The 26,603-nt window shown below is 39.7% G+C and overlaps 1 protein-coding gene across 1 annotated transcript in view; it reads right to left on the bottom strand.

Moving 5' to 3' along the window:
• The window catches only part of rras2 (RAS related 2), a 32,327-nt gene extending 7,324 nt beyond the window's left edge, over nt 1-25,003 (bottom strand). The window contains exon 1 of the mRNA XM_015053851.1: nt 24,588-25,003. Coding sequence (XP_014909337.1) covers nt 24,588-24,689 — 102 coding nt within the window. The 5' untranslated portion in view covers nt 24,690-25,003. The remainder of the gene's footprint in view (nt 1-24,587) is intronic.
• Between the last annotated feature and the right edge of the window lie 1,600 nt (nt 25,004-26,603).

Here is a 26,603-nt window from a genome sequence, read left to right as displayed (position 1 = left end):
CAGATCTTTGTTCTGAGCTTCTATTCTTCTGCTCCAAGCAGACATAATTCTGTTATTTCAACTAATGCAGCTTAGAATGACTGTTCACATGGATGTCTGCATGGCTGGCTTCAGAACGGGCAGACGTGGGAATAAACAGCCACACTATGCTTGTGTTTTGGGTTAAAACAGCACAGACAGCCTCGCTGACCTCTACCTCGCCTGGATCTCTCCAGGCAGAAGGTAAACATACCGTCTGTAGCCACCTGCAAAAAAAAAACAAAACAAAAAACAGTGAACTAAATATTCTGCTACACAACAACCACACGCTCTGCTTCCCTCCCGCCCCCCACTACCACATGCTGGTTTTAAGCAAATAACACATTTACAAAACGGTTTGCCGAGCTTCAAAAGCCACACAGCCTGCCTGATTCTTCCAATTTGGGGCCAGTATCTGGTCTTGTAGTAACCTCAGCTGAAAGGGTGGGGCCGGACAGCAGGGACGAGGACATGAAGAAGAAGAAGGAGGAGTCACGCATTTTTCCCATTTTTCCCATGTTTTGTTGTTCTCGCTCCCCTCGGGGACTTGTTAAGTGGTGACAGCTGAAGGGAGTGCTCAGGGAATGTCAAACCAACACCCGAAGACCCGGGGAGCAATCAGGGCGTAAAACGTAAAAAGAAATCCAGACACAATTCACACTCGGGTCCAAAGAGGAGTCAAATTAAACTTCCCCCAGTCACACTCCAGTTGTCTGTGTAGAGAAACTGTGTGATGTTTTACAACAGAGGCAGCAGGATGCTTATTTGGTGTTATTCAGAAGCCGAGGAGACAAGAAACGGCCTGCCCCTGTGTTTGCAGGGCAACAAATCTTTGATGATCCTGAAAATGGGTGAGACAGATTGAAACAGGGGGGGGGGAAAAAGGCAACATGCCTAAATTTAGCAGTAAATCAACTTTATATTTTCGTAGAAAATATAGTGTCAAAGTTTGCCTCCCTGAATATCTCCGCTTTTAGAATTTTTTTCCAGACAAATGTTTCAGATCAAACTCATTTTAACTTGAGACAAAGATAAGACGAGCTAATATAAAATACAGATGTTAAATGCGTATTTAAAGGACTATCCGCTCCAACGTGGCCCGATGTTAAAACGTCTTTGCTCCACCAAATCTAATAAGCGATTTTGCAGTAACTAGCAGCGACTCGTCTCCATCACTGTGGTAGAATTGTGGCCCACTCCTCTCTGCTGGAGAGGAACTGCTGGAGAGTTTTCAACCCTGAACGACCTGCTTAAGGTCGTGCCACTTAAATCAATCAAATTTAAGTCTCCATCCACTTTGAATAGGGCATTACTAGGTCAACTTCATTAGACGGTTCAGCTGCTTTCTCCCCATTTGTTGATAATTTCCTCCAGCTGTGCTTCAGTCCAAAGACTTGAGAATGAATTTGTTTCTGATGCGTTCTTGAATGTCTTTGCGTCAGAGCTTGATGCATCTACCTTTTGAGATCGTCTGGTCTACTTCATGGTGTCAGAGATTCCATTTAGGTGAATTTGGGGATAAGTTACAATAATATTAGACATCAAATGCAATTGAGCTTGAAAGAGCTGGTGCAGAACAACATCAGCCCTAAAGCTGTTGGCACGTTTACACTCTGGTAATTACAAGTCCTTCTAAAATAATTCTCCCTGCCCGAGACGTCTTGTACCTTCACAATGATTCCATTTTAAGCCCCCATTACAGCAAACGCTGTGGCTGTCTCACTGTGTGACCTACTTTCTGCGGGGATTTCGCTGTCAGACAGACGTCCCTACATGTCTGCCCACTTGAATTTGCTGATGCAATTGACGAGCAGATGTTCTGATGCAGATCTCGCAGCGAAGGACGGGCAAGGCATAATACTACCACCACTGTGCTCCACATATCACAGATATCCAATACCAAATGCATTTTTGAGATTCTTCTAACCTCGCGCTGTTCATTTATAGAAATAGGTTGATTTTAAATACTTTGTTGACTAAATATTTTTAGTCATCAGTGTCTTAGTTTGTGGTCCTCAGCAAGCAGCAAATTAAGAAAGGGGCGGGAGGTTCTTTCTTGAAGCCTAGCGGTACATAATGGTTCACCGAGCCAACATTAAACACGAAAGACTTTAAATATTTATAGTATTTATAACACTGTTGTTTGCTGCATGAAGAAGAGTTTGCGTTGACCTCGATGTTGACTGCAAACTTGAAATCAACTCGGAGAAACAAAAGCTATTTTTGCAACATTTGAAATCACAACTCTTTAGCTTATGTAAATTAACTAAATTGAGGAAGTTTCACAGTAATTACAGGTGTATTAATATCTTAGTTAAATTCTAATTTAATTACTGGGTTGTTTTTATTCATTTGTAGTCGCTAGCAAAAACTGCATATTGATTGCTTCTCCCACGCTATTTGCGACTCTGTTGTTGCACGAGGTGCAGAGATTCTCTCCGTCGCATTCTCCTGGCGTCTCTGCTGCCTGTAAGTACGCTCGCCTGCGTCGCATCCATTCATTGCTGTTCAATAATTCAGCAGTGTTACTTTGCATCTTTAAATGCACCGTACTGCACTGCTAGCGTGCCTTCAGAGCTGACAGGTCAGAGACAAAAGGACACACATTCTCTTTAATCATTATCCATACAACTCTGCTACCTGTAATATTAGTGTCTAACTTCTTATGGCGATGTCTTCTCTTAACCTCTTGATCATATTTTTCTCCCTGGGCGGAGCTGAACATTTCTCTGGCCTCCTCAGTCCTCCCTTCCCCACACCTCTGCGTGTTTGGCTAGTTTAGCTGTAGCTTCCTGCTCCAACCAAAGCGATTGTCTCTTTTCTCCTAATAGATGACACTGTTTCTGCATCGCTGGCTGCATCGGAGCTAGCGATATCGAGGGCCGGAGTCCAGCCTGGATGGGGTTTCAGCTGGGCAGCGATGGGCTTGGAGAGGCAAACGTGACTCGAGAAGTCTACCAATAACCGAGTGAGAAATGCCAGTTTGAATCAAATCCAGTTAATCTGATCTATAAAGTCTCATTTGGCTACAAATCTAACCTGGTATATTTAAAAAAAAACAAGAAGTAAGTTTTAGACAGCGACATGTTCAACAGGAAGAAAAACAAATGCTGATACTGAATGAAGTGATGTGCAAATAATTCAGTTTGTGTTTCCACGTCAGTCCAAGCCAACTTAGTTGACAAAAAAATATGATGAAATAAAATAAATAAGGAGGATGCTCTAGAACAATTTTAAAGTTGTGATTATTTGCTGTTGAACCAGCCGAAATAGCTATTGCTTTGTTGGCTTTAAATAACAGCAGCTAAACCGCGTTTTTCTTCTTCTCTTTTAATTTTGTGGTAATACCATGATATTGTGACACCATGACACTTTTACTTGATGTTATCAATGAAAATCTGACACCAACCAACGCCTACTTAAGTTCATTCCTCCAGTGGAGCATCTAGATCTAATAAAAACACAATTGAAAACATTTTTTTTTCTTCTTTTTTTCTGTTTCACATACTTGCAACTGAACCAGATGACATTAGAGTTCTCTTAGTAATCTGTAAGAATGTATCACATGCACATACCAGTGAGGCAGACCGATTTTCTGAACACATTTTCAGGAATACACTGGACAGTGTGATGAGATTAAAAATTCACAGAACCAAATTCCCTCTTGTTGAAGAAAAAGGAACAATCCACCAACAATAAATACATAGACAAGCTTAACTGGCATTCAAACTGAGGAAGCAATCACAGTCACAATCACACATCTACTTGAACTCTGCCAACAGTGAAACAAACCTGTAACTGAATAACTAGGCTAGAACCAGGCCGGAGCAAGGAAGAACAGGTTTGTATGTGCATTCATAAACCCATAATTATTATCTTTGAGATTTCTCCTCTTGCTAGCAGCAGCAAAGTCAAGGTAAAGTTCAATCACCTTAGTACAAACTAAAACGCAAATGTATGAGCAAGAACAAAAAAAGCAACAAAGGCACACAAAAAATAAGACTGGGGGGGAAGAGGGGGAATAGTTGCAGCAAACCATGTTACAATTTAGATGTCAGTGGGAAGGTGGGTCAGGCTACACTTGGGTCCCGGTCTGCTTTGCAGGAAGGAAACTCCACCTCTGGAGCAGACTGCTGGCCCGGCCGAGCCCTCGGGTAGCACATGATGTCACAGATGACATGTTCTCCGACCCCACCCACCAACAGAAATCCGAACATGGCACTTGGATATCACATACTCTCAATTTTGTTTTAAATTCATAGCAGATGGATCACCTAGTTGTTAGGCTTTTTTGTAATCAGGGCACCAGATCCTTATCTATTTTAAATTTATTTCTGATTACTCTTCTTCTACCGTTCATAAAATGCCAGTAGAAGAGCATACATATATTTCTACAAGTCTATTTTCTTTCTTAAAAAAAAAAAAAAAAAAGGTTGTTGGTTATGGTTACTCTTTTGTGCTGGAATTATTAAATGTCAATTGAATTAATGGGGATTACAAAGTTGTATTATAGTTTATGGTAGTTTTCTTTCATCTCTATAAAAAATTTTAAAAACTAAGTGCAAGATGTCATCAGCACATTTACTTAACAATGGTTCAAATACAAGATTTTCTAAACAATAACGCATTTAAAGATTAGCAAGATTTAGTGAATGTATTAGCAGCTTAACGAACAAAAATGGGCATCGAGCCAATGTGTCTGTGTATGGGCTCGTTAAGCTCAAATCAAATATCAGGATTGGGAAATCAGGTTTCACAAAAGCAGTTATTGTAACTAAATAAAACTTCTGCTTGCCAGCCATGAGGAAAGCAAGAATGACTGACATATGTAGGCGTGTAATCCACATCACGCTTGCACTCGTGTGCACCCACTTCCTCCCCGCACAAACAGCTTCACTAGCGCTAAATATAGGTCGTTTTCCATCCCTGTCAGTTATCCCACTTAGTTAAAACCGCCGCTTTTGACTGCAACCCAATAACGTCCTTACCTTCAAAGAAGTCTAAATCTCAGATTTATCACAGACACGACTGAAACACGCCCCTGCGGCAGACAGTGGAGTCTGCCTACGGTGCTTTCATAATTAGCAGGAACGCTCAGCGAAAATAAGCGGCCCCGGACACAGTTGCGAGTTACACATGTTCAAATGCTGGATGAAAACTCAGAAAACTTCACTTATAAATAATAATATTTAAAGGTTAAATAAAAAAAATGCATTAAAATACATCAGTTAAAGGGCAAACTGCATCTACTAGTATCTGCAGATTAAAATAAATCTAAACACTTCCTGACTTCTTTACTGCCTTCTTTCGGCTTACCAATTTACATATTTTACTATTTTTTTACTAGTGAACATAGCAGCTTGTGGACTTTAACAGTTTTCCACAGTGCTCTTAAATGCACCTCTAAGATGTAGCCAACAACTTTCTATCCTATACTCATACTGTCCCGAATCTTCAAAATATTGTTTTAATGACCTCAAAATATAATGCTCAAAAAAATAAAGGGAACATTTCACTTTAATTTTGTGTGTGGCTCCAAATCCAGGCCTCCATTGGTTAATAAATTTGATTTCCATTGATGATTTTTGTGTGATTTTGTTGTCAGCACATTCAACTTTGTACAGAACAAAGAATTCAATGAGAATATTTCATTTATTCAGATCTAGGATGTGTTATTTGAGTGTTCCCTTAATTTTTTTGAGCAGTGTATTATTCTCACATCTTGTCTGAATGTATGTGGATAACCCAACTAATTTCTAGAATATAAATAATCATATTTTGCTAATTAAGAAATTCTTCAAAACAAGCCATTATTGGTTAATTAAAAAACAATCCAAACAAAAACAAACAGAAAAAAAGAAGATTTTCTTTTTTCCAAGCATCACTAAAATATAAATCATGGAAGTATGCACATGGTCCAAAAGTCCATTTTGATTGGCCAATCAGCACCTCATTGTGATTCCTTCAAACAGTCATTAGACACCACAGGGGGAAGAAAAAAAAACAAAAAAAAAACTAGCAATAAGTTTTGAGATTTGTTGAGATTGAGTTGCGGTAAATGGGGCAGTAAATATTTTTGTTGCTAATTTTATAAAATGTCTGTATTCGATTCTATTAAACCTTTTTTTCCTCCAGGCCTTGGACATGCTCACTATCAGTAGTAATTCAGTAGTAACTGGTTCCACATCCAATTAGGAGAGTCCAAGAAGATGCCATTTAAGGCTGACTTGTAAGAGACTGAAACATTGTTGGAGCAGAAAGGCAGACTGTCCTTTCCACAAACTGAAACATGGCAATGGCAGAAAGATGCAGCAGTAATGTAGCTGATTCTGAGGTCATTAACAAGTCTGTCTGACTGAAGTAAGGCATCTTCTGTTAGTTTTATTCTTGATGGTTCTGATGTGAGAAGCTGACCAATCAATTTAAGGAAGTTGAAACTCTTAATACCAAAATTAATGTTGCGTCTTAGAATTAGGTGAAGGGGCAACCTTTTAAAACTCTAAGCAAACTAGTAATATTTAATCCTTTAAGAAATATTCTCCTAGTTGGCATACCTTGTTCCCTAATAGGATGCCTTACGTTTTATGGCTAAAATAATTTCGGTGAGGTACTTCTTGTAATCACATCTGACAACGCTTAAAGGAAAGTTTTATCCCACTCCTCTCTTGTTGCAGTCATACACATCCAGTTTCTCCAACATAACCAGGTTATTAATATGGATCATTTCCATCTATCAGCTTTCCTACTGAACAGCCCATTCTCTATCATCCTACAGCATCTGAATGAGCATCCAACTGGGCTTTGGCTCAATCTGAGACTGGTGTCCAAAGATCAACTGGTCATCATCAACACTCTGTCTGGAAAACTTTGGTCTGGCCCTCGTGACGTCTAAAGCATCAATGTTTCATTACTGCACAGATCTCTCTTTCTGAATGCACTTTCATATTAACAGAGGTAAGAGCCTGCTGTTGGTCCTGTGGCCAGATTGTCTGGTTGTTGAATATTTGTTTTAGCATCTTGCAGTCTGCTTTCAGGGTAAACCTGTATGGAAGGCCAGATCTGTCCATAGTGGGTGAAAGAGCAAAAACAACAGTACGCAAGTTTTTAGGAACACTCAAATTTGTTTTGAACAAAATGTTGAAACTGAAAATGTTGAAAATACAACGATGAGAAAACTGTGAACGTTTTTTTTTTTTCATGTCGATGTCAATTTCATTTATATAGCACATTATAAAAATAAACCTTCACCAAGCTGCTTTAGAGCAAGTATACAAGATGGAAGTGTAAATACAAAGTACAAAACTATAAGAACATCAAACCATAAGCCCAACTCAACTACAGAATCACTTGATGCATTTTAAATAGACTCAAAAACCAGTGAATAAAGCTAGGTCTTTAAAAGTTTCTTAAAATGATCAATATCCTGAGCAGATCTAATGTGGAGAAGTGGATTAAATAAATGAATCAAAATAATGACTTAAAGATGAGCGTCAAGTCTCATGCACACTCTCACGATTTCTACTGATTTATGCACCAGTCCTACAAGTAAGCTTTGCTCCAATCCTTGATTTTAGTGAGTTCTTCATGCCACAGTACCCAAAAATGGTTACAATGTGGTTAGAAGTACTATTCTGTAACACAGACTTCTGTCACCAAAAGGAGCCCTTGCTGTTGGTTCTGCTGACAGAGCAATTACAAAGTGCTACATACTGAGGCATCAGCACCAAAAGGCAGAGTGGTGGGGGCAGCCACACAGGGCCGGGGCTGGTGGGGCTGCCCCCATACTGACAGGTGAAACGTGCCATATGTAAGACAAGTTCAGGGGGCCAGAGCCAATTGCGGCAATTTCAATTAAGGACCCAAAGTGCATGCCAGACAGGCTGGAGCCTTCCAAGTCGCTCTATAGGCCAGACTGAAAAGGAGTGGAAGACTGCGCTGATAGCACATCGTGGGCCAAGCAAGTCCACATTCTTGGTCAAGCTTTATCAGGGCAAAACAGCAGAAATATCTGCTGTTTTAGCAGTGCACGATACATCAACGGGTAAAGTAAGAGGTTATGAAAAGAGAAATCTGGCCAGAATCAGCCGTGTATCACTTCCTGTTTCTAAAATGTGCAAAGCTTTAACTTTTTGGGGGCTTTTTGGAGCAGCTGTCTGTAATCAAACAGCCACCATCAGGGTCTAATGCTAAACAGATGAAAATAATGACCAATCCCCTTTGCATCTTTACAGTTCTCCTAACTATTGCTTCATGAAGTTTCACACGGGTGATGCAGGAATAGGCGCGAGGAGCATTGTTTCGTTGGGTGCTGAGGAGTACTTGAAGTGAGAAATACGGGGGGAAAAATAAGGCAGAATGAAAGGTTTGAGGGGGAGTGAGACTGTAGGCTCCATGGAGAGGGAGAGCAAAAGAAAAAAGAGGGGGAGGGAAAAGCATTAACTTCCTGTGGAAACACCCACTTTTCCCATGAGCTCATAGAAACTAGAAAGGTCACATATTCAATACCTAATACACATGGAAAGAAAGGGAGAGCAAATGTGTCCGCCGCCTTGAAGAGCCACCGGGGAGCATTTAGTCGTAGCTGCGAAAGATTTAAGACTTAACACAAAATCATCAAAAAATAAAAAATCATTTTCAAATCCCTCAAACCATTGCTGTAAAGCCGAGCTGTGCATCAACGGTAATAACATCCTCACAGGACGGTTACAGCTACAATGCAGTTTGTGTATAGCACCATAATTTGGCCTGATGCCGAATTAAATGAGGCCATAACTCCTACAAGATTGCTTCCTCCTAATGTGCAACAGATCAATAGGCTTTTCCTTTAATCACGGCCATGTCCTTAGATGCCAGCAGTCTAGTGAAACTGCCCCTGCAGACAGACCCTTGGCATAAAGCTCACATCCATCCAGCACCAATTACCTTACTAGAAATTTAAATCCTGCCACTGTCAAGCAAGGGGACACTTTAATTTTTCTGTTAAAAATATTTTTAAAATGTGTTAAGCAGATTGCAAATGTGTTTTGTCTTGTATATTAATGAGGAACAAGCCTGTTACATGTTTTTTAGGACTTGGCAAGCACACAATCAAATGCAACAGACGAAAAAAAAAAAAAGGGTGATGAGTGCTTATATTAAGTGTGCATCAACCTTAAATACTGAATTTCTGACAGCAGCTATCCGTACACATGGTATTCCATGCATTAGCACTACAGCAGTCACAACTGATTCCACAAACCCACTAGACTTCCCCTGGAATGCAAGTTATTCATTCAGAGTTCAAAGCACATGCAATGTGGCCGCTTTGTTATTCCTCAGCGTCTTCTTCTTCTTCTTCTTCTCAAACAGAAGAACTGAAGGCTCAGGGTTGTCCCCTTTCAATAGGACCAGTGCATTGCAAGAGATATTTTTTTATGAACCATTTATATTTTTGAAGATAAATATATATATATTTTTTTGTACCAAATCAAGAAATTAGAAGACCTGAAAAATCAATGTCCAGACCTAAATTAGCAAGCAGCAACACAAATGGTAAGATATATGTGGACATAGCAATAAAGATTTAAATTGTTCTACAGTATTTTGTTGGGTTTATTGTGATAATAATCAAGGCAATGTTTTAGGCGACTGTGCACCTTTTTCAATACACGTCACAGAAATCATAGACGCACAAACATAAATAATGCTCTCCAAACCCCATTTTTAAACAGGCTTCTTCAGGACACCAGTTGCATAAAGAAGAGTGATCTGTCTTACTATTCTGCGCACCGTAACTGCATTTAGTGATATTTTTTAATTTAATGATGATCTTATGAAACAAACAAGAAAACAGTGAAAAAAATAAAAAATCTAACTATGCTATCAATTCTCGGGGTTTTCAACATCATTCATTGGCATTTATACATTTTTATGATTAATATAAATTCTTAGGATCAGAAATTTGTCACCACAACAATGCCCGCTTCTATCTGGACTTCTCATTTCCAGAGCACTGAGAATGTATTGTAGCATGAAGTTCAAAGATACACAAATCGGTAGAGGCAAAAAATAATATACATTTGTTAATTGATTATAGAACGCAACATTCTTTATTAAAGTACAAATATGAACAACTTCCTTCCAGTCATGCACAAGGGAGCAGCATTTCACCGTGGTAGAACCATAAGCAAAAATACTGTTGCATTATAGTAAATCGGTATGCTGCTGGACGGCCCAGTCAGCACAGACACCAGTAAAACTGGTGATGGCACCCATGTGGAGAATAAAGCATGGGCTAAATGTCCCAGCAACCAGGCCAGCTCTTGGCACCATCAACCCCTTGCTCTCTTCTAACCTCTTTGGCATTAAAACTTCAATCACGCTGCTAAATATCAATGCACGCTGGACTCTGAACACTTCTGAACCCGCTCAAAGGCTCAGAATCAAAGAAGTGCCATTTAAAGGCCTTTCTTCCAACAGATCACTGGGCTTAACGCGGCCTACTTGCGCCGTACGAGTCACACAACAAACAGTATCTTCATCTCATTTTTTTTATAAGCACATTTTGTCAAATTAGGGGTGGAGGATAAAGGAAATGCTTCTCTCACCGGGTATCAAAAAGGCCACATTGACAAAAACATAAAACCTGAAAGTTGCTGATGCCACTTCACAGATAATGCCTTCTCTAAAGGCTCAAACGCTGACTGGCTATCGATTTTATTTATTCACAGGCAAAGTATCAATGTTCTGAATAGAAATGTATGGTGCTCAAAAGAAGAAAGGGTTTTCCTATGCCAGATCAGGATTTGACTCATCGTCATGGTTCGGCAGCTTCTGACATTTTTGGCTAGTATAAATATCACTGCATAATTTACATTTTCAACTGGCTAGGTTGAATCTACTTCTACATAAGGAGAACAATGTGGGTCCAAGTACAAAACCTCAAGGGAACCCCACTGTATTTTCTAAAGCTCTGTTGACTTCTACACAGCATTTTCTATTTGGCAGATATTTATCCAACCAATTTTTTCCTTGCACTGAAAAATGAAAATGTCTCAAAAATGGCTGTTAACATCCTGTGGCCAAGAGTAACACCCCTTTTTTTTATTTCTAAATTAATGAATACAGTTTCTTCTTATCCATGTAGATCTCTGTTCTTCTTTTTTTCCAGGAATACTGCACCCAAAGTGGATGGAAATGTGAATGATCGTTGTTTGGATAATCTTAAAGTTGCTTAGCTATCCCCGTTTCTACTTGTTTAGAGATGACTGGCAGAATATGGATTTTTCTGTAGTCATATCAGTTTTCCTACTAGATTTGAAAATAAGCACAACCAGTCTCTCTGCTGTTGACACAAAAATTGTGGCTGTTAGACAACTTAATCAGGGGTGTAATTGCAGCCAGTGAGTCTTTATTCTTTTAGAAAGTTTGCACCTAGACCAAAATTCATCGTGTTCACTGAGCAATTGTTTAGACAGCCTTGGATTCTGTTATTCCTGTCATGTTAATTGTTCCATCAACAGGGCAATTTACATTCAAATTAAAGAAAAAAATTACACTCCGGTTATTGTTACTACGCAGCTAGAATGACCAGATTTGTAACAGATCATTAAGCTGAAGTCCTATTTACCAGCTGAATTATTTATGCTCCGTCGGATATTTCAGATATCTTGCTCTTGTTGTATGTATTATTTTTCTTACTTTTTGTGGAGCAGATGTAAAATCTATAGTAAGACCACAAGAGAATGAACAGAGTTACTCCCTAAACCAACAGTGGAAATTTCCTGATGTTTTGCTCTTTAATAACTCTTTGTTAAAAATCAAATCCAAACCAAGACCAAAGTCGCATGATTATTAAAAAAAAAAAAAAAAAAAAATCTACAAATGAATACAAACAAGTCATTATGCTAGAATAATCACGTCATGATCCTTCAAAACTAGATACAGTAAAGCCCCTCATAATTCTAACACTCGCAAACAAAACTGTGGTGTTAGACAGTATTGTACTTTGTTGTGTTTTTGGTCCATTTGGAGCTTTATTCAGTTCTTCTTCCTCTGCTCATCTTTGTGCAGAAGTGCCGCTGCACACGCGCCCAACAACAAAGCGGCACTGTGATGACGGCCGACTGGGAGGACACAAACTACTGCAGTGGCCGAGTGGACAGAGAAAGTACTGTGCGACTTTTAAAACCCATATAAAGTAATTCAGAGAAGTGCGGCTGGCAGCCTCTGGTTTTCAGGAAGACCGTATGACTGACCGCATAATGGGATGCTGATCGGCTCTGAACAACAAAGCAGCCAGTGAATGCAGAAGTTGTTTCTCCGTTAAATGTGTTACATTTGAAGACGAAACGATACGAATGACGCAAAAACCCAACATGTTTCTTCCCGCGGAGCTCATCGTAAAGATTGATTTCTAAAATAAAAATTAACCATACAGCAGTTAAAATGATTAATCCATGTTTTTTTCCCTTTCAGGTCTCCTCTGGTGAAACTATTTAACCTTTTTTTTTTTTTTTTTTTGCTGCAGACCAAAACCTTAATTATGGCGTGATATGTTTTTAAGGAAATGTGGCCACTCTGTGACAACATATCAGACAGGACAGCATTACTGGCGAGCGCTTTACAAGTCAGCGTCTGCACAATACAGGCAGCAGAAATTTGATTAGTTTAGCAGGCAGTTCCTTGTAAACAGACCTAATGGACACCATCTTCACTCCTTTCAGATCTGTCTGGTAACCATCGACCAACATATAATTAACACTAACATGCTGTGCCTGTCACTTTCTTGTTGTACAATTAGAGCTGGAGCTGGTTATTTGGAGATTTTGGCTGTTTTAGATTCAATTTCTAAAGGCAACATTTTGAATAAAGAAATTTTGTAATGAACGACTACGAAAAATAACGGCGATTTCTTTAAAACTGCACTATCAGTCCACTATACACCAATAAATTTACGATACTGCAGCCCTATTCAATCTACACAGTCACATTAAAGGAGAAAAAATAAAGAGCTTCTAGGCCTACGTGGGAAAACTGGGTTTCTAGTCTATGGAGAGAAACTGCTGCATCCCTAGCACTTGTATTTAAATTAAAGTTTAACTTCAGGACAAATTCTTGGCCTTGTACTCGTTAAAGTGAGTGCCGCCTTTGCATGGAGGGCTGAGCTCCGCGTACATTTCCCAACCTCCAGAGAGGCGTGTCTGTGAGAGGACAATGTTTTGGTTTGGAAGAAACATAAACACTCTTTAGGTCAGCTGCTGATCGTCGACTCGTGTGCCGCCTTACAGTTTAGGCTAAGGGACACCAGCTGGTGCTGCGGACGGGGGGTGGAGGGGGGGGTCGTGTGCAGTTGCTTTGGGAATCGCTGCTGCAACAGTCGCACAGCAGCTGGGTCACTGACTCAACCGAATATCACCGCGCCGCGTATGTAAACGCGTGCGCTGTGCTCGCCGAACGGCTTCACTCGATGTGATCAACACAGGGAGAGAGCCTCAGAAGCACGGCTGTCGGGCCCACTTTCATGCTCACATTTGGTCAGCAAAGTAAAGATCTGCCGTCACCTGTTGAAGGGGGAACCGTCTCGTTTCAATACCCCATCTTCTCCCCCCCGACGGACAGCAGGTGCCCTGCAGGCTTAAGGACGATGTCTGCGCGAGCCGAGCCAAATGCTCACCAGCTGCCCGGCAGGCCTCAGCATCAGCAACAGGAACAGATGTATGGAAAGAGCTCTTAGAGGTGATCTAAACTGGATGATTGCTGCTTTACTAACATCACATGTGAGCAGTAGGTGGGCATGTGTTGCTAAAACAAGCCGCCGGTATTTCACTTTCCCCATAGGCAGAGTTGTTGGTGTCGTTAAGCGACTTAGATGCGAGACCCGATGCTGTCACTAGTAATTCTGTGACAGACAGATCTATGAACTCAGAACAGTAGCCAAAAACAACATGGAGGAACTCGCCATCTACAGTCTGAGCTGACTGTGATGCGAGTCTAGAGCGGCGCAGGGCATTGGACATGTATGAGGAAGCATACAGTGGCTCTCAAAAGTGTCAACACCCTTTATAGCGCAAGAGTTTTAATGTAATACAAAAATGTGACCTAGAAAAGTTATTTCAAACACTTTTCACGTATACTGTAATGTGCAAGGAAACTTAATTTTTTTCCATGAAAAACATAAAAAACAAAAAGTTGGAATTATCTGGTCACTCAGCCTTAACATAATACTTTGTGAAGATAACTTTGACTCGACTGTACCATTCAATTTTTTTTGACCATCTCGACTTTGTACTGGCACCTTCGTGCAAAATTTCTCCAAAATCAGATTCCAAAACTTTAGTTTTCCCATCAGAAGGTGATTTTTAGTGGATTTGGATCTGTTGCAAAACCCTCCAGCACAGTGCTGCCACCAACATGTGGGGAAACAGTTCTTTTTGTTTTTGTGCCCAACATGCCGCATGCAATTATGCCTTAATTCAGGGTGAAGTTCAGCTTCATAAGCTTATAACATTCTTGCACAACTTTTTTGACAGATTCTGACTTCCAGTTTTCTTTACAGTCAGAGCCACATATTTTTCATTTTACTCATTAGGATGTTTGCCACAAACTGCAATTTGGAATCCAACCGAATGGGAATTACAAAATCATTGGCAGTTATGTGTCAAAACACATGCCTCCATTTTTTTTTTTTTTTTTTTTATAAAACTCACAACCAAATGCATCTGACATCACAATCAGAGAGAATATTCTTGTCAAAACGGCAAGACAGCTTATTTAAAAAAAATAAAATAAAATGCTGAGATTAGTATAAAGACAGAAAGTTTATGCCATATATACGAAACACAGAAGGTGTTTTATGGAAATAAAACAAAAATTTTGTCACAAGAAAAAAAAGTCGGCACCCACACAGCTTTTTGTCGTCAATACAAACCTGTTACCAGGCATCCAGCAGGCACTGTATGGAACCCCCGGTGTTTTTTATGTAAACAGCATAATAGTACGAAGAGGAAATGTGGCGTGGAGGTGAAAACCTGACGCGAAGCAGAAAGCTGTGACAAGTCATAAAGAAATTAAGTCCACGGATGCCAACGTTAGTCTTTCACTGTTATTGCTAACAGCGAAGAGGTGTGAATGGCTGTTTTTGCATGGTTCAGCTCTGCACAGTGATCAACTGCATGCATGCACGTGCATCACATTTTGATTATAAAAACACTGAAGTGGACATTTTGCCATGGTTTGTTACAAATGAATTCCACCAACTAGCTCTGAGTGTAACTTTCCAACTTCTTGACAGAAGATTCTTAGAAAAGATTTTCTTCCCACTGCATTGTTGATGAAAACACTTAAAACTGCAGGCTAAGTAACTACTGTTAATTTGTTTAACGGTTCCTTTTCTGGCTTAGGTGGAGATATAATTTCCAGAAAATAAGTAAATAAATAAATAAATACAGCAAATGTTGCTAAAAGATTACATTTAGAAGAAGCAAATGGCCAAAAAGAGGCAATCAGAGATTTTGTGTTAAAGCAGAAACTAAGGAGAAAAGCAGTGTGCATGTCTGCTCCATAAAAATGCAAAAAAGTTTACATCTGCTTTAGAGAATTACAAGAGCCATTTTCTTTTGACTCCAATGTGAACAAGTTTAGACGGTCACTAATAAGATACGGCTCATTTAGGAACTAGTGACAGTCGTCCTCATTTATTCATCTTTCAAACAAAATCATTCAAAATTTCAATATAAGAAATGAGAATGATTTATTTATAAAGAAAAACGTGACAAACTATAAAGCACTGATTTTCTTTAAATCACTGATAAAGGAATCATTAAAAAGCTTAAGACCGACACATCTGGCTTCAATTGTGTCATGTATTCAATCAATGTTAAGAATTCCTATTATCTTGCTGACAACTGAGGAGATTTAAGAATGTTTCTATCAATACGAGTCACTAAACACATCAGCTGCTAGTTCATAACCACTGTGTGAAAACTCACAGCGTCCTTCCTGGTATTTGTTAAAAGAACTAATTAGTAACTTTCTCTCTGAAATTATGACAAGTTCTTCCTCAAAGCACTTTCTTTTATAAGTGCAGGGAGTCAAATCTGGAACCCAAACACTTGGTCTATCCATGGAAAAAGTTAGATCCTGCTGAAAGTTTAGGTTAACTGTAGCTGGGATAGTTTGCAACCAAAGCAACATATGTCACTCAGCTGTTAAAGAAAAAAGGAGGAACAATAAAGAAAGCAGTGCTTATTTCATCTTCCAGGTCAGTTATTAGGTTTTTGTTCATGTACTTCAAAGGTGAGAATTGTCTGGAAAGCTTTGTATATTTTAGAAAATGTTAAAGGTGCTCTGTAAGAGTATATTTTCTGTCCACTAATAAGTTTGCACAAACAATACAGTTAGGAAATTAAGTGTGGATTTCCACTGCAGGATTTCACAAATATAATTATTTTTCAAGGCAGACTAAAAAAAAAAAAAAAAAATCCTACTATGTGTGTTTGGGTTGATTTGATGACATCACAAAAGGCTCTAGAACGGATTGTTCACATGGCAAGAGTAAATATTATGGGAAACATTTCCCTGGCGATGTCAAAACTTGGGTCAAATTTTTTTTTTTTTTTTTTTTTTTTTTTTTTTGCTTTCATTCTGAATTTATAGTAACAAACCCATGCAGCTTTCTTCTTTTTTCTTAAGATAGAAGAATAGAAATATCCTTTATCATCCCACAGTGGGGGAAATTCAGCAGTTATGAAAAATAGCGTACTCCGATCCAAGCGATGTCCAACTTTTTAAACAAAATGCACATATTGTGCACGTGTATTTGTGTTTTAAAAAGACAACAAGCTTTTAACAGTATATGAAAAATAACTGATCATTTGTTTTGTCCCTTATGTGAAGTCAGTAAGGCATGTTTGCTGAGAATCCTGCAGGTAGAATTGATCCAAATAAAAAGATTTGAAACAAAACAAATAGGGAAACTAACCATGATATCCTCTGAAATTGAAAAACTGTATCTAAAGTAAGTTTGATCAACTTTACAAACATCTGGCATTACCTTTTCTGATGAGTCATGTCTGTTCTGTTGAAGGCTGCAAATGAGTCAATGTGGGTTTGAATGTTTTCTGAATTGTTTTCAGACTTTCCTCTTGATTTGCAGGTTTAATTTGCCTTACGTTACCCCTTAGATTTAATCATTATGAATACGAGTGCGCAAAAAGGGATCTGATCCAATACTCATCTTTATGCTGTGGTGAAACCGATGGGAGTCATTACAACAAAAAAAAAAAAAAAAAAAACAAATAAAGAACTAGTTTTTAACTGCAAGAATACAGAAGAAGGCCGCTGGATGAGGAACCACGCAGTGCCCATTGTTAGGCAAGCAGATGTCAGTCATCAAGTTAGGCCCACAAAATATCACAACAACCAGATGTCACAGAGGAACAAGAACTGTCTATTCATTTTCTATTATTGATTCTGTAATTCAAAATGAATCTAACAAAGGTCCCTCCCCCATCTATTCCGGGAAATACATACATCTTAAATAAAGGCATTTTCTCAATTTCTTCAGAACTGATGGGAGGAAAAAACTTGACACAATCTTGCCGCAATTAAAGATGATAATCTGGATGTACCAAACATCTCGAAAACTTCAGTGGTTTCATAAACTGAAGATGTAGAGATGGCAGAAATCCAGACTGACAACCGAGTTCAATTTGAAGATGAAGGATAAAAATCACTGTGAAAACACAGGATACCTAAAAAGAGTCTGAGAAAGGAAATGCAATTTTTTTTCTGAAACTTTAACTAAATTGTAAGGTGTTTCTACTCATATTTACATATTTGTGATACCATAAGAATATCCCTTCCACCTGAACTGTACTGATTCCAGAAGCAATGTCCATTAGAAGAGACCCAGCACCTAATAGACAGGACCTCTCCATTATTCACTTCATGTTCATGGACACCAAATATTTTTAATTGGACCACTTCACAATGAACACACCAACAACAAATCACTTCATTACAAGAGAATGTTGGGATGGATGTTATGATCCTTGCTCCGAGACCCATCCCTGATGATTAGCTCTCGCTGATAAGGAGTAGTCTTCCTCCCAGGAAAGTTATTTGGTACTCATCGGCCTCGAGCAGAAGGAATGACCTGCTATAGTGTCATGAATTATCCAACACAGGCAGAATTCTCTTTGTGGATCTGAAACTCCCTTTAGCATGGACATTCCTATGGCGGGCTGCAGGGCAGTTTGCCAGATTCAATTGATCTGCTTCAGTAACAGGACTGCACTTATCTGCAAGAAGACTAGAATTACAGTGAAGATGGGGGAGGGAGGGGTGGACCCAGCAAACAAGACCTGAACCCACTCAGAGTAAAGTCACGGCTAAAGAAAAGTAAAGAATCTGTTAAGCACAATGCAACTACAAAGAAAAATTGAACATATAATGCCATGATTAAGTGTATGAGTATAAAATACAGTTGGCAGAGGAAAACTGACCCAAAGCCACTTCTTACTACAACTTTAGAAAAAAAAAAAAACACGGTATCCAAGAGGAATCCATCTTCTCTATTACCAAACATTTTACAATCAGTTTCTCATATTTAAATGCAATGCAAAAAAAAAAAAAAAAAAAAAAACATGTATTATGATTTTAGAGACACCATGGGAAGATGCCATACTCATATCGCTTATATTTTGTGTAAATAGTCGTAAAACTGAAAGCAGTTCATGCAGTCATCTGACCCAGGTGCATGTGTTTATCTGAGGTACAAGAGTTTGTGACCTTGTTTTAGTATTTTGCATTCTGTTTAAGTCGCAGCCTGCAGAAACGCCTTTTGCGTTGCCAGCAATGTGTTTAATAGCCAATGGAGCGATAAGCCACAACACCTAGCTCTGTAAGCTCCATCTTCCTCATAGGAAGGCTACAGGTGTTCCTCATGTTGTGATCACTGTTTGGCCCCCTCTTACTGCATAGCGACTAAGACACTGTAGGTTAATAACTCAGGCTATATGTCAAAATAACAATATAACCCAGATCCTGGATTTTGGGATGAAATGAAACATGAACTTATATCTGATATAGTACTCTCGACAGCCAGCTGCAAGCCCATTTTATAAGTCTCGGTCTACTCAAACATCTTAATATATTAACACATACAGTTCACTTTGCGGTTCTAAAGCTTGTTGTGAAAACAGCTCAAGGGCTTATTTGCTCAAACTGTGCCTCTGCTCTGTGAGAAATCAACAGGTGAGCCTCCTACAGAGCTAGACAAACAGTGGCCTCTCATCACCGACTCTCACACAAACACACCCACGCACACTGTAAAGTTTAGGCATCACAAGCTTCGGTCCGGTGTTTAAGAGAAAAGAAAGACATCAGAGGATGAGCTACACCAGTCAGAATCAAAGCGGACGTAAACAAAAGTATGCTGCTGTAACACACCGTCAGACCACAGACATCTTTTACAATTTTGTCCAGAGGTTAATGTCACTGAGTACCTCCACATGTCCCCAGAAGAGATGTCATTGTAACCTTTTTTTTTTTTTTTTTTTAATGAATTGAAACTTTGTTCACCGAATAGGAGAGATAGAAGTAGCTCTGTCTAAGAAGACAGAGGCTGTGCTTTTGCTCCAACTCCAGCTTACATTTTCAAAAGAAAAAAAAAATCTAATCTGTCTAGACTTGATCACCCAGGATGTTTCGCTCTAATCCCCACTGCCGAAGGCTGACACTGCACTAATAGCGGCAAGCCTGTGAGCACACAAACATCCTGCTGTTACTCAGCAGTGGGATCATAAGAGATGTCTCATAATAGAGCCGTGTCATGTCAGCAGCTTCTCTGAGTGGACTGAGCCACTTATTTGATTTGCCATCTTTGCCGGTGTGTATGTGTATATATATATATATATATATATATATATATATATATATATATATATATATATATACACCCCACATGTCTTCACATGGTCACCATGAGTCATGTCTTCCCCCCTACTTGGGATGCTTCCTCCCTCACAGACGTCAAATCATACAACGCACTGCATTAGGCAACTTTGTCATATGACTCAGTGCTATGTCATCTTGATGCCATTTCAACTTGAGTCAACCGCCTGGCAACAGAGAGGTCGGTGGTTTGATGGACCTGCCACTCTGTTATTGCTAGCAACATCATCTTTTACCCTCTGACTCCAAGAAAGCAGTCCATTTTTGGCTGTCTCAAGCTCTACTCAGAAGCCTTAAAATCAGTAGAGCACTGTACACCTCAGGACAGTCAAGTGACTAAAATGTGACCTAACAAAGACCAATACTGAGAGTAGGCATCAGATACTTAATTTTTATATCAGCTGGTGATGCAGGAATTTCACCAGCTACTTTGACGGTTTATGATCAAACTTAAAGTGTCTATGAACTGCGATTATTAACTCATGTTTATCTAGCTAATCAATAGACTTTACCAATAACTCTACCAAAGCTATCGTTCACCATGTGCTTTTTTTTCTACTCAACTCAAATTAAATGACATCACAATCTCAATCTTGTTACAATTTTCCAAAGTAGAAAAAAAAATGTCTTAGAGAAAAATGTCTAACAGTAGAGAATATAAGTCAAAAAACATACTGTATCTTCTTGACTATAAGTCGCTGCTTTTTTTCTACTAGACTTTTACTTGATGAAAAGTACAGCACGTGCTCAAGAGTGGAATTGCCTAAAGACTCAAAAGTGACACAGAGTGACAACGACAGAGAGACGGAGGAAGTGTGAGCCTGCTTAATTCCAACGCTGCAGACAAATACTTTAGTGGTTTTTAGTGTGCAAGAGGAGGATGAAGACAGCGATCAATGATTCTTCCTGCTAGGCCCAAGTATTTTCTTAAGCAGCCATGTTACAGGCATTGTTGAGAAAAAGCATTTAAGGTACAGTCATCAATACATATTTCATTAAAAGTAAAGAAAAAAATATATATTTCTGTGGAAATATCTCATGCTACAACATGGACACCTGCAGCTTACAGACAAGTGCGGCCCATCTATGCACACTTTTTTGTCTTTTCAAAGTTAGGGCCAGAAATTAAGATATTTGAAATGTTCACTTTTTTTTTTGTCAAACTTTGCGGAAATTATGACAAGCATTGTTGACATTATGTAAGGACTCGAATTACAAGCAAGGGTCCCAGAGAAATCTTGACCTGTCGATTTTTGAATAGCTAGTTCTTTGATTTGGAGGTAATTTACAGGTATTTCTGGACAATGTTTAAACCACATTGGATTCATTTATTTGCAAATATATATTATCTGTCCTCTAACACAAATGTAAAATGATGGAATTACAAACAAAAAAAATGTTTTGACTAAAATAAAATAACTTTTGTGACATTTTTACATAGCTGTTTGCAGGTGGAAGAAAGCAGTTGTAACAATTGATCTTAGTCACCAGTACCACTGTGTTGATTAGGTAAACACCAAATGATCAATAGCCATGCAACAAAAAAATCATTTAATGACATTTTATGAAGTGTCCTTATGTACAAATGACACTAAAGAATGTAATGGCACATAACAGTCAATTTTGTCAAAACTGCCACTAAATCACACACACACACACACACACACTCATTTGTGTGATTCAGGAAGCAGGTCATGTTTTTCCAGGTCCTGAGAGCAGGGACTTCCTTTGCCAAAGGGCCAAATTCCACATGGTCCATGACCATTAACCCACCCAGGGTGACTCAGACCCCCCACGTCCCCTTCGCTTCACAACAACCATGCACTCTGCATAGAGTGAAAGTCTTGACTTCACAACCATGTGCTAGGCCTGTGTCACTGCCACGAGACTTCTAGAAACATCAGAAGAGTACGCCGGCTCCGTTTCTGCCAGGGATATGTGAATTTTTATTTTAGATTCCAAAGATGTGCAAAGAAAGCGAAACTAACACGAGGGGTACATATGCTAAACTAAAAAAAAAATAACAATAATAATGAAATTGGTTGTTTAGCGTTACTTTCCCACTTAAATTCATCATAATAGTCACATTTTATAATATCATCAAGGAAAATGGGACAGGTCATGTTGATCTCGTTCACCCAGCAGGCATTCGAGAATGAACTTTTAACTTGATGTCTGTGGCTGTCAACACTGAAAGTTTGAATCCTGAAAGGATTCCTGAGCTTTTATGTGAAATTTGAGTTGACAGAGAATTTCACCACAGAATTGCTTGATATGCGACATTTATAATGGATACAAAGTATGTGATTTTACACAAATGAGAATATGTTATCCTGGTGTTGTTACCACTGCAGCATGTTAGATCAAGGCAAATTTCTTGTGCGTAGCTTTACGTGACCCCCTAGTTCAGTTCAGTACAGCAAACAGAGAAATAAATCAGTGCCACAACCATTGCTTTTGACTTGGTATGCACTTAATGAGCTTTTTGAACACTCATTAGAATCCACACCCAACCCCCCCTAAACTCACACACTTTCATGAGCTTTTCACCCCCCTTCCGCAACTCTGAAGCGTGTGCCAGCCCACTATTGTCTGACAGTGTGGAGACATGCAGCTGCCTGCCGTCTAGTCTCCTGAAAACCAGAAAGAGAATCGGTGACACACTGGCACGAGAAACAGGGGTTAGTGGTGCAGAGGGGGGTGATGGAGACACACAAGGCAAAGGCAACAATTGTCATGCAATTTGTATGTGTGTGTGTGGACCAGTCATAAAGAAGTCCACTCCTAAGTGTCTGTTATGGAGACCTGGACAGTCAAAGTGAGTCAGGTTGTGTTTGGAGTGTGCTGGAATTCAACCAGAGGTAGAGGGAGGTGAAGAGTTTACGCTGCTCCTCTGTTTGGCATCTTTAAGTTCCAATCTGAGCTATAATTGATGACGTTATTGCAGTTCAGGTAGGCATGGGCAATGGTCGATTCAGACGACATTGATCGATTGTGATCTCTGGCTGAATTATTGCTGCATCTCTGTAAATCAGTCAGGCTCGTCCGCTTTGGGGGATTCTGGGCTTCATGGCATAGCAGAGATGCCACCCATGGCTTTGACAGTTGTAGTTTTAGAAATGTGTTCCCTTAATAAGAGTGATGGTTGGGATTCCTCTAGTTTCCAAACCATGACCGTTCATGTTTTTTTTTTCCTCTCGTTTTTTTTTTTTTTTAAATACTTCCAAGGAGCTGAATTTGCCTTTAGTATGGAACGTAAAAGTGTAAAATAACCTTCATTCAGCCAGCTGGTTGGAAGTGCACAGCAACGGGTGTGTGAGGAACAGACAGACGCCTCCTCTATAAAGCCAGAGAAAACGCTGTGCTTATTCTAGAGGCTCGTTAAAAGAACTTTGAACTGCAGGAAAAGTGCGATGAAAGATTTCAGCAGATTTGACAATGCAGATTCTTGTAATTGATCAACACCTATTTTTAGGGGGCGAGGTAAGCTTTAGCTTGTCCATGCTTTACTATTTTTTGCTAACTGGAGGTGCCTGGAAACAAGTTAGTCAGTAGCTGATGAAAGTCTGGACCCTATAACAAAAGTTAATAGGCACTTTGTACTGCCTCTTTTACTCATTCAACCCAAATCGGTGTTGTTCCTGGTTGGCAGCATAGTTTGGGCCTCTCACTGGCCCAGATCCAGCAGACCACAGAGGAGGGAGGACAACTTTGCCCACGAATGACATGAATAACAGCGAAGATACAGTGATCCATGTCCGGCCTCGGGTGATGAAGCTGGACAGGAACTGCTCATCTTCAGATCTACCACACGCCGTTCTGTTCTCGGTCCCAACGTGGTTTTCTGGTCCGTTTCTCAGCTCAATCTGTCCTACATAAAAATACATTCAAAACATTTTTGACCAAATCTGGCCAAACCCGCTGAATCAGAGCAAACCTGGGATATCAGCAGTGAAGTGAAGCTAGACCGCAGCCAAGCATGCCGACACTTGGAGTCAGCTGCAGCTGGACGAATTTACAGCAATTTCTTGGATATAAAAAAAATTACCAGAAAAAAGAAAACAGCGCCGGTGTAACACTGTTCTACTTAACTTGTAAAAAGAAGAAGAAGAAGAAGAAAAGAAGAAAAAAAAACATTTTAGAAACTTTTATGGGTCTCGCTTATTTTTAGGACCTTTAACAAATCCATACGTTTAGTTATCGGCTAGTTTGAACAGTTCAGGATGAGCTCAGAATCTGATTCTTTGTGTAAACTACATTTTTAAAAAAATGAAAAGAAATGGGACATCTACCGAGCCCTGCAGAGCCGTTTTCTTTCTGTTCTCACTGAAAGCCTGTATGAACTGCAAACTGGAAGTAGTGCTCTCGGAAATCATCGCGTTAAAATGACAGCCGTCTCCCCCTGTTTTAATCTTTCCCACTGGTCTTAAAATCTTCGCGATGACCCGTATCAGGCTTCGGTAAAGTATTGAGGAGAACAGACCCGGGATCTTTGCACTGGTTTCCCGTGCCTGGCCTCCGTCCCCGTTATTTCACCGTGTTTTTTTTTGTTTTTTTCCGGGTAAAAAAAAATAATAATAAAAAAAAAAATCAGAGCCAATGCTGTTATTGCTTAAGCCTTTGACGCCACTCACCTGAATAAACTGGATAGTCAAGGCTGATTTCCCGACGCCACCGCCTCCGACCACGACCAGACGGTACTTCTCCTGCACCGAGCCGTCCTTCCAGCCAGCCATCGAGGACACTTCGCGCCGCCGCCGCTGCTGCCGAAACACCAGTGAGCAGCAAACACCCACTTTCCCCCAGTAAGCTGAAGAAGACGAGGCCCTGCAGTGGAGGCACCAGAGCGCAGAAGAGGGGACAGGCCCGTGTGTGCGCTGGAATAACTCGTCAGTGTCGTCCGTCCACTGTTCGGGTGGTGGTCGGAGAAGGATGAAGGAGCTACGGCCGCCTGTCCATACGCCTGACCGCTTTCCAGGCTCGACAACACTGCGCTGCTCAAGATGTGGGTCCGATACTAGGAGTAATCAAACAGGCCAATACTACCGTCTACCGCTAGGGGCAATGGAGACTCCCCCAGGCACACTTTTACGCTCACTACAGCCCTCCCAATATCATGCACCCATCAATCACATTCATGTCCCCAAAGTCATGTTTTCTTGCTCATAATTTAAATCTAAAGCAGTATAATAACCCGAGTAGTCAACTTTTGAGCAGAGTTTGGAGTGAGACAAGTGTCCGGGTGGGGTCGACGTTTTAAAACGCGAGGATGAACAAATTTAAGCCAGACTAGTTTTAACTCTGGGTCACATTAATAAACAAACAAACAAACAAACAAACAAACAAAAAAGAACCAAAACATTAAAGCTGAAAAAATAACTAAGGTTTTATAAGTTTCTCTAAATGTTATGTAATAAAAAGTATATTTCTCATACATCATTTACTGTTCATCCAAATAATTACAAACCACATCTCAGTTTATTCTAAGTATCTGTTATCACTGCATAACAAACGTTTCATTTCATTTTCAGCAACTTATATTAAACTCGAAAATTAGATTGAAATTCCTATGCAAGACTAACTTTACAGTGTGCAAAATCAGTTTGTATGTCATAAAAAAGAATCATGTTTTAAGTTATGACAAATCATGTGGCAGGTCCCAACTCACGTCTGCTGTAGCGCCACCCAGTGTCAAGAAGGGAGAAACTCTGCTGTACAGATGCTTAGTGGTAAGTTTAGAAATGTGTTGTTTTTTTTAAGCAAATTCATATGATTTATATAAGCATTTCCACTGTCGGTAAAAATTAACTTGCATCTTAGCTTAACTTCTGGGCCACAGAAGTGTTTTTGCAATAAAACGCAGTATTTCTTGTGAAGAATGTTAAATTATCTTTTAAAGTGTAAAATATTTCTGAAAAACAGAAGTTGTTTCAAACAGACCAAAGCAGTTTGCTCTTCCATTTTGGTAGCGACACTCACCCTAAGATTGATATGCACACTAAATAAATAAAAATAGAGACTCCACTTTGAACACAGTTGCTGGAAAGCTGCAGAGCTGCCAGACGGCCCACTGTTTATTTTCACAGCTGAAATTCTGACCTCAAAGCAACCTTGCTGCCTTTATCTAACCCCCTGGAGGGACAGGTTCTCCAGATACTTTAACTGTATGAGCAGGGCTGTGACCCTGTGGCCAGTTCCCAGAAATGTACCTTTACTCATGAATTATAAACAGGAGGGCAATATGGAACATTGACACCTGCGCAAATGCCGTCTCCATCTCATTAACACAGCAATACCAAAACTTGCAAATTGCTGATTATATTCTAAGCAACTGCATCATATTCTACGTGAACCACATGTATGCCTTGGATTGGTGTTTTAGTCCCTGTCGGGGTACTGACAGGACAAATACCAACTGGTTTCACACTGTGCAAGATACCAAGAGAGGAATGTGAGGAATTCTAATTAGTACCTGGAGATATGAAGCTAGACAGAGTTCTCTCTCTTAAGGGTCACAACCAGGGGCAACTGTGGCTCTGTGGGTAGAGTAGTTGTCTTGTGATTGGAAGGTTGTAGGTTTGATTCCAGCTTCCTCCTGCCACATGTCACTGTGCCCCTGGGCAAGGCACTTAACCCCAAATTGCCTACCG

Source organism: Poecilia latipinna, unplaced genomic scaffold (assembly GCF_001443285.1).
Source record: "Poecilia latipinna isolate Pla-1442-1.1 unplaced genomic scaffold, P_latipinna-1.0 Scaffold1206, whole genome shotgun sequence".
Lineage (NCBI taxonomy): Eukaryota > Metazoa > Chordata > Actinopteri > Cyprinodontiformes > Poeciliidae > Poecilia > Poecilia latipinna.
Note: the sequence above shows the minus strand (reverse complement) of the source record. Positions and strands in the feature narration are given on the sequence as shown.